The following is a 22,162-nucleotide window of genomic DNA, read 5'->3' as shown; positions in this document are numbered from 1 at the left end:
TTTCCTGTGCAGTGCAAAGGCAGGCCAGCGACCACAAAGATTCAGCTCGTTCTAATTAATTTGTTGCGGATTGACGTTCGGGCAAAAATCCAAAGCCGAGAAAAAAATGTGGCAGCCAGAAACAACAGGGCTAAACGAATCGAAAGGAGGAGGAAGGGGACGCGGAGAGGAGGAGCGCATACATATCCTGGGTGTCCTGGTGCACATCCTGCGGCAATAACTCACGACCACTTTATGCGCTTAAGTGATTTCTAATGCAAACCAATTTCCGAAATCAGGCACAAGCACTTGAAGCCAAGGACAAAGGGCGAAGCCAAAGGACCCATCCTCCCGAGCCACACCCCCCAAAACGTTATCCCTAGGAGGAAAATCTGAAGTCAGAAGGGAATATTTCGTTGATGTTGCAAACAGATGCGGAGCCCGAGAGGCGGAGGAGGAGTTCAACTGAATCGCCTGCCAAAGGACGCGGCCTCCACTTTCGTCTATCAGGCAAATGACAGTCGCGTCCTGCCTCGTCCTTGTCCGCCCAATCTCCGCCCATCACCCAACTCCTCCTGCTTCCTGTGTTTCCCGTGTCCCGTAGCCAGACGATGTTTGTCTTCGACTTGGTCCCGGCTTAATATCACATGCAGAACCTACAACTCTGCACATGAAACGATGGCCCGAATCCGAAAGCTGGCAGCAAAAAATTCAGATTCTGGCTCAAACGCAGCGGATGGAATGGGTAAGCGGAAATATGGCCAAAAGATGATGGCGATGGGATGCTTCGTTCCACAAAGACAGTCAGCGGGAAAACGACAGCAGCAGCAGCAGCAGGCAGCGGCGGAAAATCATAAAGGAAAATATTGAATTTACTGCAAAAAATGCAAATTTCTCCTTTGAGGCAAGCCTGAAAACTCCGCTGACTGCCAAAAGTAATGGGTAGCAAAGGGGGTATTCGACTCAATGGTATATAAATAAATTTTTATATTTTATAACTAATACCGTAGCTATTTCGAACGATTATGTTTATTGGCCATCAGAATAATTATGCTATAATGCTAGAAATAGTCATACATATTTTTAAACGTATTGTTTAAAATATATATTATTAAATGTATTGAGACAATAGTTGTAGGGTATTTTAGGGAGTATTACCCGCTGCTGCTTAGCGACGAGCTGCTGTCAGTTGACTCTTATTCCGGTCCAGCTTCTTCGCCGCCTAGAAGAGGAGAGTCCAGTGGCCAGGACGACTGGCCGGCAGCCCACTTTGCGTCCTGCCAATCCCAGCACACTTGTGTGTAATATCGCCGCAATTTGCTGGCCAGTTCAGTGCCAGGACCCCCAGCAATAAGCCAAAAACCAAAAGACCATGCCATCCCATACCACATTATACCATACCAGCCAATATAAGCCGTGTGGAGGTGGACTCACCTCGCCGCCGTTTGATTAAACTCGTGGATGCGAGGGTGGATGGAAGACAAAATGTTTATGAGCGAATACCGCGAGCAATAAAATTTAATATGAGCAAATGATACGGGTATGGATGTGAAGCAAAAGGGCCAGAGCCGACTGTGTAATAACCACAAATACAAGCCACTGGCAGGGGCAATGACAATAAAGAACGAGCAGGAAAATCAAAGTTATGCAATGGCCCCCCGTCGAATGTCAGTGTGTGTGTGTGTGTGTGTGTTCTCCGGTGAGCGATAAAATTAACAATTCAATGAAGTGAATTCGAAATGGCAAATCGAAAAGCGAAGTCGAAGAAAAAGGCGAATTTGGCTTTGGACCTAGAAGGGCAAAAATAAAAGCCACTCAACCCAAGACAAAAAAAAGGAACTCTCTCTCTTTCTCACACACACACATATATACATATACATATACAAACGCACATGCGGAATGGCTCATAAAAGAAATTGCGTATACGTTTAGGAGTACGAAGCCAGACGCTCAATAAAAATTAAAATAAAATAGCAAAATAGAAGCCCACAAAAAGTTGCCCGAGCAGCTGTAACAATTACGATTGTTACTTGCCTGGGTTTTTAATTTTTATCGCTCGCAGAAAAAGAACAAACTTGGTACATCATCACTTTTAATTTTTTGCTCTCAACAAAAAGTTTTCTTTATATGCGGAAAATAGCTGAAATGAAAGTAATACGCAGAAAGACAAGTTGTTATATTCAAAGTATATATATATTTATATGTTCTGGAATTTAAATAATCCATAAGCCAAGCACAAACAATTAAAAAAATGGTACAAAATAGTTAATTAGGCAGCACGAGCATTTGATTTCAAAACTTTTAATCATGTCTCTGAAATAAACAACAAAGTTTGCACAAATTTCAGTTATTCTCCCCTGTTTTCATTTCCATTAAAACTAAATGCACACAATATATTAAAATAGTTATGACGTTTTTATTTATATTTAATGTTTGTGCAAAACCATATGCAAAATAAGTGTAAGTATAAGTGAAAACAAAACAACTTTCTTCCGCTCGAATTTACTAGATTGAAAATATTTGTTAAAATTAAAAATGATTGTAAATTGGCATATGAAATGCCAAAGCGAGGCTGCTATTATTTGTATTCAAACTAAATGTTTGGAGTTTCGAATTCCACATTGCGGCTTAATTTTTAATTAATACAAAATGCACACTGGATGCCAAAATACTTGGAAAATGTCGTGTGCTGTTGGTTTTGGCTGCTGATTTTGTTGTTCGAGCGACTGTGTTGAGTGGCTTTCATTAGAGGCAATCGATTGAATTGGAATGGAATGGAAAGGCGGCCGTCTTTTGTTTGCTCGCCGTTTGCTAAAATGTTTGCACTTGGCTTAAACGCAAAATTTGCTGATATTTGGCAAACAGGCGAAAGGATGCCCCGGAATGCGAATTGCGAAATGCAAAATGTGAAATGCAGCGATGCGTTGTCAATGGCAGCATCTGCGGTTATTCCCCCACCACTGTGCAAGTGGGTTTTCCAGGGGTGCGGCTTGAATTGTTCATATTTTGATTAATTTCTCTGTTCTGCTGCGGCTCCTTGCTGTTGTTGTTCTTGTTGCTGCCGCTGTTTGTCAAGCGGAGTAATTGCAAAATCCAGTGCGTCTGTGTGTGTGTGCTGCAATTATGCTCACGCACACACACGCACACACGCACACTTAAGCACACATGCAAACTGCAGTTAAGCAAATAAAGCGCTAAAAGCATAAACTAAATGAATTAAACGACACACAGAGAGGCTTACAGCCCCTGCATTATATATACACCCCAGTATATGTATATATATGGCTGATATACACCCACCCATATTTTCCTGGAACTTTCTATAAAATATGAGATAATAAAAAGTGAATTATGTTTTTGCACAGCAGCGGCAGAGGCAAATATATATGTATATATAAAAAAAAGGAGAGCAAAAATGGGGCGGTGGAAAAACACGAATCTCGCAAATAAATGCGAATAACTACATCAACAGGGGGGCCACAGCAACAACAAGAGTTAATTGCAATTGTTTGTTCGCCAGTTTAGTTTTTTATTTGCACTTTAATTATGAAAAATAGTAGCAGAGCAGAGCAGAAACTAATTTTCATAAGTACACAACTTTGTGCTGGAAAAACAGGAGCAAACACAACGAGGACGAGCAGACACATGACTTATGACAAAACACAGAACTTGATGGCCAAGACCATGGACCCCTCGACCACTGTACCACTCTTGGCCACTGGACTTTTGGCCACTCCACAGAGACACAAGGGAGCCGCAGGAACGGGAAGCCAAATGAAATGAACCAAGTGGAGGAGAACGAACGAAGCACTCGCCGAGCGAATAAAGTTATAAATAATAATGCCGGAAAATTGCGCTGGTAACTGAACGCTTAAGTGAATATCCTAGCAACTCCATGGCAATCATATATAACTTTTCAAAATAAAAATGAGATGTTGCGAACACTAGAGACACGTAATTTAATGTTATGAAAAATACAAATATTTTATTAAGAAATTCCTTGAGTAACTTTCTATTGGAATGAGACAAAATTATGATATATATATTTATTTATTTATGTGCCAATGCACAAGAAGTACATAACATAATGCATTTCAGAAGCCCCCATCAATAATTAAACAATGAAGCTCTAGTAATTAGTATAAATGCATATATGTATAATCACCATGGACGACAGTCGACGTAGTGACGAAGCGCACCAGGAGAGGGTGTTTGCAATAGTTTATGCGCTTTATTCCTGCAAAACAAATATTAATTGAGTTATATGAATATATTATTAAGAAATCTTGATCGTACAAAAACTGAGCAATTGTAATTTCTGGCTTATATTTGCTGAATCAGCCTTAAACCGTTTTTGGGAAAACTTAGTTGCCCAGTCGATCAGCTGTCCAGACTCATTCCGTTTCTCATTCAGTTCAGCTTCAGAGCTCCGATTATATAATACATTATATATTTGATTTTTACTTAAATTCGAGCTTTAACAACCGTCGCACCTTCGACGACAGTATGAACGTGCCACTCGTATTCCTTACCACAGATCGCAAGATGAAGAAGTCGCAGAATAAGCCAGCAATGGTGGCCGTTCCTAAGATGTCGCAGAAACCACAGAGGACGGCAAGTCTATTCCAGCCGAAGGTGGAGAACAAGACCACTTCGAGCACTCCATTGGCTGCACCCAAAAAGATCCGGTTAAAGGATACCAAGGTGGCAGATCCTCTTGCGAAGAAAGTACAGTCAGAATTCGTTACAATACCAAAAAACCAAATTCGCAAAATCAGACGCAATCGTCCTGGTGACCGACTCTTGGATCGCCGTTCCAGATCGAAACGCACTGGCGTGAAGGCCGTGGAAAAACGCAATGGAGCCGGGGCACACAACTGGGGATCCCTCCTCCAGCAGGAGATCGACTTGCGCCAGAGGGCCAATTTGAGCACCTTCGAAGGGATGAAGCTACCAAAGGTATTGAGTTTTGCCTACGAGGACGATTCATCGGAGGAGACCGAACAATATACACTCGACGAGTGGCGTGCCATGCAGGCCCAGAAAAAGCAGGTTTTAAATAAGTTTATGATGTCAGATTTCGGTACAATGAAAAACGCAACAGGGGTTCTGGAGAAACTGTAGGAGCCGAGGGACCAGTAGACACAGACGACACCAAAGAATCCCAAGAAACAGGAGGAACTGAACAAACAGGAGATGCTGAAGCAGGGCAGAGGTCTGAAGGATCTGGAGAAACAGAAAATGCCGAAGCATCTGGAGGACCTGACGCATCTGGAGGAACTGGAGGATCTGGAGGATTACGAGGATCAGGAGAGCTGGAAGACGGAGAGCTGGAAGACGACTGCCCGTTGTACTTGGTTGATATCCCGTTAAAGTTCAACACTGATCAAGGTGTTATTCATTACCGCTTAAAATTAATTTAATTTGGTTGCATTTTGCGTGTTATATTAATAAACAACTATTCGTTCAAAATTGGATAATACAGGTATTCTGAATAATTTATACATTCTCTAGGGTATATATAAATCATAAATACATATAAAAATATAATCAAATAAGAATTTAATATAAGTTTATCAAGCTTTTAGTGATCTGAACAATTTTGATCTGAACAATTTTCCTTACTTTTTCAGGGCCTTGCAAATAATTGGGAAACCCTTAAAGTCACTTTAAGGCTGTTTCCCACAGTTTTGATGGAATTTTCCGGCGTCACCGCAAACTTTTCAGTTTTCCATGTTGTGTTTCCGCCTGTTTCTCACGCCCACCCCCCAGTTCGCCGCCCAGTTTCTGGTTTTTGTGCCTTCTCTTTCATGTTACATTAAATTGAACAAATTCTAGCGAAACAAAAACAAAAGCACAAAACTGTGGGAGTATAAGGAACTTTAGAGTGCAAAAATGGGGGAAAAAATAAGTCTGCAAACTTTTTTGCGCGGCCTATTCTCTGTCCCCCTTCCCCTTCCTCGAACTCCATCGCCCTCTCGCTTGCACTAATTACACAACTCACACGGCCCAGAAAGAGCCGGCGATAGTGAGCGAAAGGGAGAGCTAGTGCAACCAAAACTATCTGCGGAACTGCAAATTAAATGAAATTCTAGAAAGGTTTTTAGTTCCACTGTGGGTTTTCCACTAATGAAAATCTCTGTCTTCTCTATTTTCTTCTCCTTCAGTTCATTTCCACACTGAAAGGTAGAATTCCCGTAGAATTCCATTGAACTTGAATTGTGTCGCACGTTTTACGTATTCTATAACTGGCAACCAATTAGGAGCAAGATGCCCAGTAAGCCGAGCAGATCCCGGAGAACTGGGTGCTTGTTAAAATTGATTGCCAGCAAAAAGAGGGCAACAAAAAACAAAAGCACCAACTGCTTAGGCATGTTACCTTTTTCCAGCTTTTCCGCTTTTCCCGCTCGTCACTCTAGCCATGCCTACCCCAACTGGTTCCCCGAACATTGATTTATATTTGTATTGACACTTGGAGCCCCCCTTTCCCAAAAAGTAAAGTCCCGTGCCAACAGTGCCTTCCATGCTGTTTGCTGTTTGCCTATCGCACGAATTTGTCCTTGTCATTGTTTTACAAGCTGCCCCTTATCACGCCCCCTTTTACGCCCATCCGCCTGAAAATCGGAGTCAAAGTGGAGGAAAATCAAGCACAAGCCGGGGGAAAATCGATTAGGCAACAAGAAGTTGAGTTCGGGTTGGCCACCACAAATACTCATGAATATTAATGTTCAAGAAGGGTTATTCAACATTATTTTTAATATATAAATAAAGCAATTATAAACTCAGCTGCTAGGTATCAATAATGCCCAACAATTTACTTATCAACGTTTTTTTTTACCTCATCAGTTATTATTAAACAAAAAATTATAATTATAATATAATTAAACATCAAGCCACAACCATCGCTATGCGTTGCACAAACCATTTTGTAAGTTTATCCCTCAATAAGCTGTCATTTAAATATATAAAAACTAATTTGCTGAAGAGCGTGCAGATCATTTTAATTAAATATTGGCCAAGGGAAACCGCAAACTTATCAGCAGAATTTAAATGCCTGCTTCAAAAGCGATATGAAAATCGTACACAATGGCATCCATAGGACAAAATGGTAATTGTGGCATAATTTTTGTGTGCATTTGGTCACACTTGAATAGTCTCGTTTCCGTCAACTGAAATTATTTCAAAGCTGACACGAGAAATTACCATTGATAAATGCCGGAAATGTTCTGCCCATGCCCACTCGACCACTCGCCCACTTTTGACCCACCCACTTCTCTACGGAGGGCATGACTGGGAATTCCGGTGAAGGCGGCGGATTCCCCCCACTTCCTGCCCAGCTCACAATGGCCATGCAAATTGGACACGGCTGCAGCAAAGCCCCCCATTCCCACTCCCACTCCCAGTTCGAGTCCCAGTCCGAGTCCCAATTCCAGTTTGAATCCCATTCCGATTGCCGGAGCGCCGGGTCATGTTTGTGTGGCGTGTGTTTGTTTAACTTGGTCATCAAGTCAAAACAAGAGGCGGAAAAGAATGGGCAATGAATGGGGATGAGGGTGGGGCTTGGAGTGGTCATGGTGTGTTGGTAGAAGGAGGAGAACTTGTGCTGTTGAATGCAACATGATTGGAGGTTTCTTTAAAAGGCTAAAGCTGCACAGAGCACTTCCTGCAATTAATGTCCAAGTCAGCATCGATTGACAATTTGGTTTGGTCTCGAATGGCCAGCAAAAACAATTGCTTTCAACTAACTACATGTTTTTACAATTGCAATTTTCGATAAACGAATGAAAGAGTAGCTATGTTAGCAATAAATGTGGGAAGGCCGCAAGAATATTTATAGAGCTTATAGGAAACCTTAGAAGTGGCTTAAGTTATGTTTGGCATAAAAGTAATTAAAAATGTATATTCGCTGCTGTAATGAAAAATAAGTTTAAATTTGTGATCTATAAATATGTTTCTATCTTCACGTTCCCTTATTGGCAATATTTGGGCTTTGTGTTACGGCCTCTTGAGACTTTCCATTTCCCCCTGTCTTATTTCGTTTTTGGCCATAAGATAGAGTGGTTTATTTTTGGTCCGCCTTCGGCGATCGATGGCACCGAGTTATTTTTGACATGTCGCCCTGTCAACGTCAACACAAGGCTGACATCCAAGTGGCAGGCCAACACCTGAGACTTGGCTTGCAGCCGAATTTCCCAAGCACCGCCCACTCTCCACCGAGGATTTCCCATTTTCCGGCGCCATTTCCCAATGCCACTTGGCAATTCCAGTGCTCCGAGTGCCTAATGATGCGACAGAGCGGTGCAGAGGGTGCCCCGCCCGAGTCCTGTGTTTGTTTATCTAACGAGTAAATACGATTTTAATTAAATGTAAATCACATTGTCAAGCCACACTCACACACACAGACACCAACATACATCCGCACACAGGCCATAAAAGTTACTCCGGAAAAGCGAGAAAGGCGGTGGAAAAGTGGTGGTGAAAAGCGCCTGGGGGCGGGGGCATCAACACCATCCACAATTTGAGTTACACCAGCTGCCAGCCTGCTGCCTGCTGCCTGCTGAGTCGACGCCCAGGACAACATATATTGCTTTCACATGTTACTCATACGCCCCGTTGCTCGGCATTCACATTCCCCCAACCGATGTGAAGCCCTCGCAAATCCAACAAAACTCCGTCTTCTTCAGACATAAGCCATGGCCAGGACAGGCCAACACACCCTTGAGATTATTAATTAAAAGACAAGAAAACATAATTTCTAAATTTCCATACAAAACCAAAGAGCTCATTCAGAGACAGCAATCGAAAACAAAGGGAGAAGTAAAAAGGACCGAGGGCAGATAGAGAAAGTAACGAAGGAAAAAGAGAATTGGTTACAAGATATTGGTGTTTTAGTGATATCGGATAAGAGTCAGCTCTATTTAGTATTTAAATGCCAAGTATAGAGAAAAAAAGGTACAATTAGTATTTTAATTATTGTTGCATCACAAGCAAAACCTCCAATACCTATCATTTAGCAGCACTACAGTTAGCCACAACCCAACAATACTTATAGTTTAACAACACTAAAGTTAGTGGTATAGTAGTATATATACTTCATAATATATCAAGCACAGTTCCAATCGCGTGTCTTTGAGTTTCAAAATGAATAATCAGCCGATAAGAAGATTTGACCCAATTTGGGTAGTTGTACAGACAACAACTCGGTGTCGCACGTAATTTTTGTTAAAAATAAAACTCTGAAGGGGATCTAAATGAATCCCGACTGGAGTGACGAGGAGCCAACATTCAGCTTTGAATTCCCGTCTTCTGAAGAGGACAAAACGGAAATGACCACGAGGAGCACTAAACAAAGGACTGAGGAGGTAACTAAGCAACAGACTGAGAAAACTGAAAGGATTGGGGTAGAGACTGAGAAAAAGGATATAAAGAGCGATTTTTATAAGGAGATGGAAGGACTTGTGGAACCACCAGAGATGTCCCCAAAGGGCATGGAGGAACTTTTACAGCAAAAGGTGATAGGTTAAAAAAAAAAATGACATTGAGCCAAATTAATTTTAAAAGATAAGAACCATTAATTTATCACGTGATTATGTGATTACCACAAGTTAATGACAGTATTTGTTACAACAATACGCCAGCATTTGCATTAAAAATAATTGAAAAATTGTAAAACATAATATCCCCATAATCCCAAGCAAGTGCAACACAAGTGCATGGGGGCAATGAAATGGTGGCCCACTTATCCATATCCATGCCACATCCTGCTGCACAGATTGCCACCTGGCTGGCTCCCCATCAATTCAAATGCCATCCACCGTTTGAATTGATGATGTCGATGATGGTATCGCCCCCGAGGCGTTTTGCCAGCAAAATCTTACGACATCTTCGCTCACACCGAGCTGGGCGGTTTTGGGGCGTAAGTTTTTAGGCCGGATTCGGATCGGATCCGGATCTGGATTCGGATACGTATCAGAATCCGACGCCGAATCCGCCTGTCTCCTCTTCCATTTCGCCATGGGGTTCAGTAAAAGGCATGTGCCATTGTCGTCGTTTATGCCGTCAAAGTGAAAATCCATGCGAGAAATTATATGTCAAAGTTTCACTTTTGATATGCCAAAGCATTTGCGTTCCACCCACACAGATGCGGTGATGGTGATTGTGCTGGCTATAGTGATGGTGATGGTGACTTCTGGCCCGGGCTTGGTGGATTCCGGGGGGTGGTGACCTGCTCATGCTGGTGACCTCCTGGCACTGCAACGCGGCACGCTCCACTGACGCACTGACAAAGACACATTTGCGGGCCACACAGCGCTGAAGATGAGCAATGGCAATGACGACGAGCTGTCAGGAGTGTGGGGTGTGGCAAGGCGGTTGCCCAGGGGGGGTGCTGAGAAGGGTGGATCGGCAGGGAGGGGGTGAGGGGGCGGGGCGGTTGTGCTACCAATTACTCGAGTTACTGGGCCAGTGCAAGTCCGGGTCCGCAGCAGACTCCGGAGAATCCCACCGAAACGTATCCTGTCCAACGGCTATTCCGTTTTCCAATGCTCTCAAAATGTGTAAAATTAGTTAATTATAAGCAAGAGTTAAAAATATTTACCAGGCATTTTAATTCTAGAGTTTCGCAAATGAATGGCTATATCTGGATAAATGACAATTGAAAACCATCATAGATATCGCTTAACAATTAAGAAATAAATTTAAATTACATAAAAATCACTTAATTTACTGAACTGTGTTTAACTTAACTATATTTATTTTTAAATGGTTTAATGGTTTTTAATGTCTCTCTCTGTATAGACAATAAATACAATGTTTTTTTGTGTTAAGCTCAAGTCGCATTCGATATGATTTAATTTTTGCTGGCAAGAGTATTTGGGAATTCGATTGTGAGAATTCAGACACAAATTCGTTCTTTTTTTTTTGTTGCAGCTAGTTGTGCGTTGTCCTTTGGTTTTGTCTATGAAAAGGACGATGTCTTGCCATTCTTTCGCCCCTTTCCCCGCCCACTCACCGTGCAGTCTTCCCATTCAACTGTTTCCTTTTTCTGTTGGTTTTCCTTGGACTGGCGCCACGACCAGCACCTATTTGAAATTTCCAAGGGGTATATCTGATTTTCGATGAATATTTAAGAAAATTGGAAAGACCACGATTTTCAGAAACATTCGAGAAAGTAATTGGATTGTATTTGTTATTTATATCATATGACTTCGTGTGGTCAACTGTTTATGTAATGGGCATCACCGTGGTCGAGTCATGTCCGCGCTCTTCGCCTCATTCCGGTTGGCATTTTCCGGAATCTTCGCTCCTTGGCTGGTGGCATCATTCAAAGCAATGTAATCTACCCTACTTTACAGTTGACAACCCAAAGAACCCGTTCGCCTCGCCACTTTCCCTTTGTCGGTTGCGGTTGTGGCACTGCTCCCCACGCCGACGCCATCCAGCCACGCCCCCCGATGCTCCCACCTAGTCCTGGCCTTTCTTCGTCCTGCAAGTTGGCCGTCTGCAGTCGGATCGGAATGCGGCTGCCGTTGGAGGCCACAAGGATCCAAGTCCTCAATCTGCCCGGCTGCCTTATCAATGTTTGCGCACTTTGCTTAATTTGATTTCGCATTTGGCGCTTGTGCTCTGATTGTGTTTGTAGCCACAGCTGGCCACGTTGGCTCTAGCATTGAGTGGCTTGGTCACACTGGGCTCAGCTCAGCGACAGTCAGTCAGTCAATTTCCGCAAATTGAATGACTACTTCCACAATTGCCATGGCTAAGCTAAGCTGTTGGCTTATTCTACGAGTATGCGGTCTAAGCACAATAAACACACATAATTCGTTATTCGTTTATAGATTGCAAGGCAGTGTCGAACTTAATAATATTGTCTTTTCGAAATTAAAGCTCAGTGGCCCTAATAAAGCATATTAATAAAAATAATTTCTAGAGCGCATAGATTGATGTCAGGTCATCTGATCGTTAGTTTAGTTGCTAGGTTGTGACCATCCTTTCTGCGCTGAGATTCGGCTTGGTTCTGGGCCATCTCCACCTTCATCTTCATCTCCATGTCCATGTTCATGTCCTCGTCCACATCCCAATCCCAATCCCACATCCATATACCCTTGGCCCCCTGACAGCCTGTGGAATTTATCGGGCCCATTAAACGCAGCGCACTCCCTTCGATTCGGTAAGCAATTGGTAGGGGAACGGGCTGGGATGGGATGCTATGGAAGTTGGGCTCTGAGCAACTGACATGCAATTTATAGCCCCGACTGGTAATTGACAGTCGGTCCCTCCCTGCTTCCTTAGTCCTCAGTCCTTCGTCGTCCTCGTTCATGTTTCTGCTGTTTATTAATAAATTGTCACTTGCAACGGACTGGCATTATGGTTGATTGCCACTCGCTTGGTGGAGAGGCTCGATGGTGGATGGTGGTGGATGGTGAACGGGATACGGGAGCCAGATGAACGAGCCCATGGCCAATTAGTTGCCATCATCGTAGTCGCATCCCGTGGCCTAATCCCTGTTAAGCTTCATCGAAATTGTATCATTATCATATCGAGAGCTGCCATTTTTGGCTTACACAATGGCAGAACCAACTCCCATCTCCCATTTCCCACCTTCCATCTCCACTATACGAGATGGAACTAGAGCTATCCTCTTGTCTGGCGTATGCTCCTGGATACCTGGGGGAAATATCCATCGCCCAACGTCTCAATTCAATCTGTATAATGCTCGCTGCTCAGTCGCTTCTTCTCTCGGTTTTTCCAGCTTTTCCAGCTTCGATTTTGGCGTTAACAAGTTTTCCCACCCACATTTCTTATATCCGGCATACGAACTAAGGACTAAGGACTCCGCAGCTAGGAGCCGGACTGCGGCAACTTAAGCTGCTTATTATCCCGCGGGACGGTAGCGGGGGATGGGAGTACATACACATACATACAGATAGTCTGATATATCTCGGGGCATCCTTGGCCGCCGGCACTAATTGGATTTCTCAGAACAATGGCCAACTATCGGGCATTTTGTTCGGGCCGAAATATTCAATTGTCGGTCTGATTAATCTATGGAAAAATGGCAGCGAAAAAAGTGAACAAGGAAGAGCCGGGGAACATATAATGATATGATACAATTTTGAGCTGATAACCTCGTTGTTCTTGCGTCGTTCGTTTTAAATTGACTTGGCTTACGACTTAAATTGGCATCAGATTAAATGCTTTAATACACTTGTTCGTTTGGCTTACATCTGCTCATTTGTGATATGGCTGTACTAGTACATATGCTGATTTTCCTAGGTAAAGGAGAGTGTTTTTCTCACAGTGCAGCCGAGAGCAGGCCTATCTACTTAAATGCATTTAATCTACCGTAGGATAACAATGCGATAATTGTCGGTTGAAGGGTTGGAATTACAGATCTAAAATCGACATCGGAAAAGCCCTTCCATCAATTGTTTGCCAAAGTCCGGACTCATTTCAAAGTCAACTGACAGCCGGGCACTTGAACAATGCAAGATTATTACTACTACGAAATGGCATTATTTCTTGGCCAAAGTGAAGGGAATCATGTCCGGAGGACCTTCGACCCCAACTGGTGCTCCGCCTCATCACTTACGGTTAATTGTGATGGCAGCGGGCGCAAAAAGAGCACATAATTCATGCCACTCGGACAGCGGAGCAGTTACAGCAGCCAATGCTAACAAGCACATTAATAATATCTTAACTTGAGCGTCTGAAGTGGCGCCCACAGACCATTGGCAGTTCTGTGTGTAGTTGTGCGGCACAGTGAGGCCTCGCCAGTGAGCACCTCTCAAATACAGCAAACTACTTTAAACGCCCAGGTGGATTGGAATCGGGAATATACTTATACCCCCTACTAAAATACACAATTTAACCATTCTCAAAAAAACTCCTGTAGTATGTTTCAGATAGCGAAGCTCCACTTTGGTCAAGGGCTGGGGCTACGGGGGCTGCGATGTGAATTGGTCGGGGCCATCGGACGTGGTCGAGCACAAAATGCAGTTAATTAATCATTCCGGGCCAAAGTAGTTTGGTGCTTGATTTATTTTTGGCCATAAGCAGCCAGCGAGCTCGGCGCAAAGTTAAAGTTTTTTATCAGCCCCGTTTCAGACGAATGAAGAAGAGGCCTTGGCCAAGTTATTAAAAAGCGTCAACAGTCAGACGCAAAACGGACGGGCTGAGGGTTCCGCCGTACTTCTTTTTCAGTTGTTTTTGCATTTTTTTTTGCGAAAACCGCAGTGACAGGAAGTCACTCGAATAGGGCGTGGCGCGGGGCGGGCGGTATATGCAGCTATGAGTCGATTAATTAAACCACAAGCGTTTAAGCGGCAAACCGCAGCGGTGGGTGGCTGGTCTGGTGGGTGGTTGCCAAGTCGAGTTTACTTTAATTTGACTTTCACTTATACACTTATATCGCCGCCTGTCCCTACCACACACACAAACATACACAAATAGGGCAAAAGGGAGAGAGCGGGACAGAGTTTACCCGCATCCGGTGCTGCTGGCTCTTCTTCGTCTACTTCCGGTCCCAACGCGGCAGAGGCAATCAAATTTCGTATTAATTATGTGCTTAACCAAACACCTCACACACACGCCCACACACTCATACTTGCACACACTGTAAAGCACACCCACACACACTCACACACATATGAAAGGAGGAACAACATCATCAACAGCAAACAATAATGAGAAAAGAGCGGGGAAAGCCAAGGAAGGGGACGGAAACAGTCTGGTCGGAGCATAATTTAATATACACCACTTGAAAGCCAGAAACCTTCGAAGTTTTAGTTTAGGACCTTTACATAATTCATTTAATCACTACAACTACATATTTTGTTCACCCAATTACGCTTGCAGTATACATAAATGTATACCAAAAATAATTATAATCATTTGATCGCAATTAACTCAGTTATTTAATTAAACAATTTATATGAATGTAGAAACAAAATATTGCTCATATATGTAAGAATAGAAATAGCATATCTTAATGCTTAAAAGTGGCGCATATTTTGTAAATTAAATTCGTTCGGTTGGCTTGGAAATATCCAAGTTGCCATCACTCGGTGTCGGCTGCTAAAATTGTAAACTGGCAGCCTGGGGATACGTTGACGCCGACGTCGGCGGCTGGCGTTGGCACAAAGATTATGCCAAACCGGCCATGCGGAGATGCGGATATGTGGAGCGGTAGAGGGTCAGGTCAGGGACAGGCGACAAGGCAATAATTCTTTGGTTTTCACATTTTGCCCGGCGCCCGTTGTCGAAAATCTTTTTGCGGCTTATGTTACACCAGGACAGGCCACCAACCCACCAACCCACCAACCCAGCCATCCAGCAACCAACCCAACACACATCCCATCCAGATGGGTTGGAAGGATGTGGGCAAGTGGGCGTGTCCTTTGGGACGGGCGACACATGTTACGGGTCAGTGGCGCCGCTGCCGACGGCTTACACTTTTGGGCTTAGATTTTATTCATTTGCATATGCATGCTTATGATGAGATTTATTTATTTGACTCTCCCCCTTTTATTCGTTTTTTTTTTTGCTGATTTTTTTCATTGCCCTGTTAGGTTGACTATATGGAAATTAAGCGAAGTGATACATCGCTGACCGCTGATAAAAAAGTTTTGGTTCATATTATTAACCAAATCGTTTAAACCATCAATTATCACCATTCTAGTACTATTATTATTACACATTTCCATCAATCACAAAAGTAGCTTTTTGGTACAGTCCCGCATCACGCTCTTGACCAGGTGGCAACGCTGCACGTTAGGTGGCGCAACGGAAATGCAAGCCCTTGCCTCGACGGCAACCTTTGACTCGCCGCGCACGCAACACACGCGCGATTAGCAGCAATTTGTACAGCAATTAAGCTCAAGTGCAATAAAAGTTATTTGCACCGCAAAGTGCAGCGGGGAAAAATGGTGGCAGTAATGGCGAATGTTGGTGTAGCCGGCACAACAGCGATGACAACCGTAAGTCGGGCAAACGGCAGGAGCCAAAAGTTATGCACTTTTTTAAGTGAATATGATTGCATTCTAATGTCAGGCCATAAATTAGCGACTCGGACTCCGGACTCCATGGCATGACCTCAGCTCAGCACGCGACTCACGCCGCTGACAGCCCCGCTATCCACACAATCCGCCCACCGAACACCACCCAGACCCACCGCTCCGTGTCCTTTCCTCCCTCAGGACCGCCGAACCCCACTGCGCGTTACGTGACAGGAGTATGCGAAACTTTTCAACTTGAACGAAAATTTATATGCTGAAAAATATAGCGAGTGAAGCCATGGTGTGCACCCACCAACAGCCACCTCAGCAAAAAAAAAAAAAAAACGAAATCTGGAAAAAATAATGGTGAGAACCGTAAAAGAGTTTGCCACACATAAAATACCCAGCACTGCGATTCCTTTTTTGTTTACGATCTGCCATAAAACTATGGAATGGCTTCATTTGATTTTGAAATAGATATTACTGCAAAAAACCGTCGAGGAGATAGCACGATATGACAATGGTAACGAAATGCACTGGAGTTGAAAGGGAACTATATATATAATTATACATACCTACTATATAATAGAAACATGCATTTTCAAATAATTATATAAAACAACTATGCAATGGTATATGTTCAAATACCGAGTGTTGTGTTGTGCTCGATAATGAAGGGATATCGAGTTCGTACCTTTCTATTTCGCCACAGACCAATTCCCAATCTGTTTCCAAAAGTCAAGGGAGTTAGCATCCCAAAAGTTTTGATCATAGCTTCTCTGGATCCCAAGATCAGATGGAGTTGATATGGCTGCACATGCCCCAGTACACCCTAAGGTATCAGATGGAAAAGAAAGGGGTAGGAATGTGCGAAAAATTCGCAGAGCATGACTGGGCTAAAGGATGGGTGGGGCGAAGGGCGTGGGGGTGTGCTTACCCCGCGAGTGCGAGTGGGTGTGATGAAGTAAGAGGTTCGCAAGTGGGGGGGGGGCGACATTTTGTGCGGTTTCGCGTGCCACTGGAAAGTTGAACGTGCTCGGCTAATGCTGATGCTGATGCCATAGCTCCGGCTGTAGCTTCTGCTCCAACTCCTGCTCCTCCAGCGCATCTGGCACTGCCAAGGCCAAGGGGGGCGGCGTGCGTTGTGGGCATGGGCGTGGCACATGCACTCGCATGCCGCCGCTGAAGATGAAAAACTGCTGCGGATTACGTGGTGGTAAAAACTTTTTGACGCTTGATTTTCATGCTGATTGTAATCCCTGTGTACGAGTATTTTCCAGCCCCGATCATGGACCGGGCCAAATATGTCGGTGGGCGTGGCAATTAAAAGCGCGCTGCAAGCTATTCAAAAACTGAACCGGAATATAATGCCAGCGAGTTCATATCAACGCAGTTGGACCGCGGGAACATCGGTTTTGAATTGAGGCCCCTGCGGGCCACGCACTCTGGACTTGTGCATTGCTGAATGATGCAGCTGGAAACTAATGAACCTTTCAACTCACTGCAAACAGTGTTGCCAACCATGGATTATGCCTAAAATAAAAAGAAAATAAACCGATGAAATCAGCGAGGTCGCAGGATTTATGCAGAAATATAAAATGCAGGTTGTTGAACTCTTAAACGTCTTGTAAATACAAATCGATTAAGATTTTTACTAATTTATATACAAGAAATTGTGTTAAAATAAGTATTAAGTATGATTTTAAAATTGAGCTTAAAAATTGATTCTTTGAGTATTCCGGACTCTAAGATTCTTTTATTGATCGAATGAAAAAGTAGTAGTATATTCATAAATATGAAATATTCATAAAATAGGCAAGTGGCATGTTCTGTTGCCCGAAAACATTTCGCATGTGGACAGTAGTGAATTGTGGCAGCATCGGATATTTCGCAGTTAACGAAGGACTGTGGGGTGCCCGTCCACCAATTTTGCCCACGGCGCTGATTTTCCCGACTGTATGCACTATGTGTGTATTTCCATTCGGACATGACATTTTCACCCGGGGACCCCAGGACCCCAGGACCCCAGGACCCCAGGACGCCAGGATCCCAGGACACTGGAACCCTGGAGTATGCGTATTTAACATTTTCGATGCGGATCCTTTGGCCGGCGAAAAAAAGGGGGGAGCGAAACTAATTTATTTCCATTAGTCGGCGACGTCGGGCACGTGAAATATTTCCGCTAATTGGCATTTGGCAGGCCGCGCAGCAAGTAGATCCTGGCGGTCCTCGGATCCCAGGAGCCCGGCAGCCTGGGCGTCTGGGTTCCCGGGGTCCTGGACTCCGACCCCCACAAAGCATTCCGTAATTAATCATTTTCTGATTTGGCATCGGTGCCTGCACGGCGGCTCTGGCATTTTTCCGGCCATTTGGCGACGCCGGCTTCGCATTTTACGCGCCGTTAAAGTTTAATCGAAAAAGTATTTTTGTGGCCAATGAAAATTCCAATAACGAAATGCCAGCCGCAACAAACTTCTTGACTTTTTTATGCCCAGCCGGCGAGCCGGAGAAGTTTTTCCGACCCCCTCACTTCTCACTTGCACCTGTAGCCCAGGTGGACTTTGCTTTTGGCCCTTACTTTTGCCTTGGCTTGATTAGTCTGGAGGGGGGGGTCTTGGTAGAGTCCCGGATCCGGACATTGATGCACCCGGATGATCCGGCTTCGGATGCGAAGCTGGAGCCGGAGAATGCCTGCATTTGATGGACATCGTGGCCATGGCCCATCGTCAAATTGTCTGGCTTAACTTTCGCAATGTGTTGCGTTGTGGCCATTCGCAGGAAACAGGAAAACTTTTCCCTCTAATGCGCAATTAAGCTAAAATTCCGGTGGATTCGTGGCAATTCGGGCAGAGGTGGTACATTGTGGATCATCACCTAAACGACAAATCCCCCGGATGCCCCGGTCAAAATACTTAAAATTGGACAGCTGCATGAGATGGGATCAAAGAAGCACTGGAATTTTAATTGAATGGCCAGTGGAACAAGTTGTGGGGCAATAAAATATATTCATCAGTAGTCAGAACTCACAAGGAGTATAATAAAATTGTACCATCATACTTAGGATCCTTGTTTCTAAATGCACAATAAACAAAGTTAAATTGGTATTCTAATCTCAAGCTACCCCTAGATTTTCACTATTCCAAAAACTTAAGAAGGCACACATACAATTTCCAATTTACTTTTACCCAGGAGTGCTAAGTCACAAATTTCATCAGAACAAACAGAGAGTGATTTCACTTTCCCCCGTCGGTTAGTTTAGCAACTCAAAATCTCTAGCTATGAAAATTGTATCTGTTTGACAAAAAAAAAGAACTAAAAACACCAGCATAAGTACACCAGTTCACAGGTTTAACCCAGACCCAACCACAAAAGTACACACAGAGCGAATCTAGCTGGGATTATCCGAGCACACACTCCAAATGGGCGCCCAGTTGGCCGGCGAAAAGCGCGCCGAGGGGGGCGGCACAGGATCAGAAACAGGACCACACCCACCGCAAATGAAGGATTCTACGACCAAGGGGACGGAAAAGTCGGAGCACGCGGAGAACGCGTTGCCGGGGCAGCCGCAGCAGGAAACGGATGGACCACCGATCCCCAAACAGGAGTATCCACAACCGATGCACGTTTCCAGACGCCTCACAAGATCGCGCAGCATCACCACCGATATCCAACGAATGTGAGTATCCACTGCGGCAAGGCCATCAAAAATATTTGGAAGTTTGTAAAAGAGGTGAAAATTCGTAATTATATCGATTTTTCATTTCAGGCCAACGGAGGCCATTTACGCGGAATTCGATCGCCTGATTCAGCAGGTGGAGGGCCATCTGGGGCCGGTGGCGGCGGAGGCACCGTGCTTGGATGTGGCCGCCCGGCTGCAGAGCTGCCTCCAGGCGCACCGCCAGCGGTCGTGCAACTGCTTTGCGGCGATGGAGGAGTACCGCCACTGCGTGGTGCGGGCCACACAGAATCGCGTGGACGACTTGGCGGACATGGAGCCGCCAATGATGCCGGTGGTGCCGCCCCAGGTGATGCCGCCACCCGCTGTGCCGCCGCCAAATGCGCGTGGCAACCGCAGGTGGTGGAAGTTTTGGACCTGGTTCCGCTAACCGGATGCAGTTGTCCGAACGAACCGTTCTCCGTTTCTCCGGCCAAAAACACGATGATAGAGAAACGGCTTTATTAATTAAAAATTATAGGACTTGAATCCATTTTGCTAGTTTCCCCGGCTGCAGATGTGACCAACAAGGATGTCTACTTCAAGTGAATTTACCCACAGTGACTGCTCGGAAATTGAACGCGGCAGCGTTTCGTTCAAGTGTAAATACATATATAAAATACATATTTAAACTTCAATAAGCCAATATTTTGCTGGTATATCTGTTGTTAATATTCGCATTTAATTGTATTTATAACATGATCATGAAATGCAGGTTTTAGAAAAAGTCTCTCTTCGTCTGCAGTGACAGATTTTAGTAATATTTGTCGTTAATTAATTGAAATTCCAAATGGGCCACACGATGAACAATAACTGTAAAATGCAACTGAAAATTGCATTGTGTGGTTGACGATAAATGACGTAATAAATGTTTCCCAGCCAGCCACCTATGCATGTACCTATGTTGCAACTCAGACTTCGAGTCAAATTGTAGAGCCAAGCGAAAGGCAATTGCAAAATGTAACATTTACCACAAGCTGCACGCGTGTAATTCTATGCTTTCAATTTGTGCCGAGTCAGTGGCTGCTTTCTGTCCATCATAGCGGGCTGTCACTGTGGCCGACAGCAGAGGTGCTTCTGTGCTGCTGCTGCGCTTATGAAATGCAGAGATGGAGATGCCGAGCTCCCGTTGCACATTAGCCTCCAGGGAGAAGAACTCCGCCACCCAGTCTCTGTATCTGTCTATTCATTCATTTGGATGTCTATATCGTGTGGCCAGCAGTTGGTGGAGGTGGTGGTGGCAGCGGGGGTTGGGGGGCCAGACGAGAATGCAGAATTGCAATTTGCAATAAAAGTAAATCTGCTATGGCGCCGAGCTCCGGTTCCAGCTGGCTAGCTCCTTACATTGTTATCCATCCCTTTCCACCATCACGATTCTCTTTTCAAGAACCATCTGCCACCATATGTGTGCCCATGTGGGTGAGTGTGGATATGGGTGTGGATGTGTGTGTGTGTGGCTTCAGGTTGAAAGCCTTTCGGGCAAGGTAAGCAAACATTAGAATTTATTAAATCCAGCTCATGCAGAGCAGCCCCGCCCACTTCTTCGCTCTGCCCGAGCGCAGAAAAAAACACCGAGAAGGGGGCGGGGGGTACAAAAAATTATAGCATATAAAACTCACCTTGCCACGGCTACGGCAGCACATTCAACTTTTGGGCCAGGCCAAAACACATACAACGACGTATGCATATATACACTCCAGCGGACACCGGGTTCGCCTGTATTATCTTTCACACACACACACCACACACACACACCCACACACATACACCCGCTTATAGCCCGGTACATATTTGCCCTTACATAATCCAACTTTGCTTTTAGCATTTGGCAAAGCAAACAAAATGACAGCGCCAAAAAGGAGTTCGTTCTCACTACACTGGCCCAATGATGACGCACCGATTATAAATATTTGTATACATATATATAATTATATATATATATTAGTTATAAATGCCATTTATAACATACTACTCCATAATTATGTGATATAATACTATTGAAAGTTATACGGCATTTGTGTGATATCTTACTGAAAATAAATATATTATATAAGATTTATTTTGATATTTTTTTTTCGGTGTACCGCAAAGGGTTTCGCCGAAAATGTCATGAAAATATTAAGAATAATCAAGGTATAATGCATTGTATTTTGCTCCACCAAAATCAAAGGAACGGATCTAACCGCATGTCTAATCCGCAAAAGGAAAATGCAACTGTGAAATTAGCAGCCAGAAAATGCATTTCCATTTGCTCTTAAACTCTTTATGGTCACATAAAGCTAAATATGGTTATTTAAGCAAATATATTTATGTTCTAATGCTGCAGTAAACAAATACATTTAGACAACGAACCGTTTTTAAAAATTAATGCAAATTCTAAATATTTTCTGAGCATTTCCCCGATTATTTGTTTAAGCAGTTAGCAAGGGAAAATGCAAAAGAAATGCAAACTGTCGTATTTGAGTTATTCCGT

At 44.0% G+C, this 22,162-nt stretch overlaps 2 protein-coding genes across 2 annotated transcripts; both read left to right on the top strand.

Annotated features, from left to right (window-relative positions):
• Positions 1–4,399: 4,399 nt before the first annotated feature.
• Positions 4,400–5,441, top strand: LOC117147588. Its single transcript, XM_033314535.1, is given in 2 exon segments — positions 4,400–5,080; positions 5,083–5,441. Coding segments are annotated over 2 exon segments (915 nt in total). The 5' UTR covers positions 4,400–4,485; the 3' UTR covers positions 5,403–5,441.
• Positions 5,442–19,197: 13,756 nt separating this feature from the next.
• Positions 19,198–20,337, top strand: LOC117147557. The gene is made up of 2 exons (XM_033314499.1): positions 19,198–19,650; positions 19,741–20,337. The coding sequence occupies exons 1-2, from the start codon at positions 19,394–19,396 to the stop codon at positions 20,078–20,080; spliced, it is 597 nt and encodes a 198-aa protein (XP_033170390.1). The 5' UTR covers positions 19,198–19,393; the 3' UTR covers positions 20,081–20,337.
• Positions 20,338–22,162: the final 1,825 nt, after the last annotated feature.

The sequence above is a fragment of the Drosophila mauritiana genome, chromosome X (genome assembly GCF_004382145.1).
Source record: "Drosophila mauritiana strain mau12 chromosome X, ASM438214v1, whole genome shotgun sequence".
Taxonomy (NCBI): domain Eukaryota; kingdom Metazoa; phylum Arthropoda; class Insecta; order Diptera; family Drosophilidae; genus Drosophila; species Drosophila mauritiana.
The sequence above is the reverse complement of the archived record's forward strand: the minus strand, read 5'-3'. Positions and strand labels throughout refer to the sequence as shown.

Bases quoted from the DNA above. Each gene is read 5' to 3' on its own strand.
- LOC117147557 (XM_033314499.1), top strand. From the start codon at position 19,394: ATGGGCGCCCAGTTGGCCGGCGAAAAGCGCGCCGAGGGGGGCGGCACA. The intron at 19,651-19,740 runs GTGAGTATCCAC...TTTTCATTTCAG, and splicing joins ACCACCGATATCCAACGAAT to GCCAACGGAGGCCATTTACG.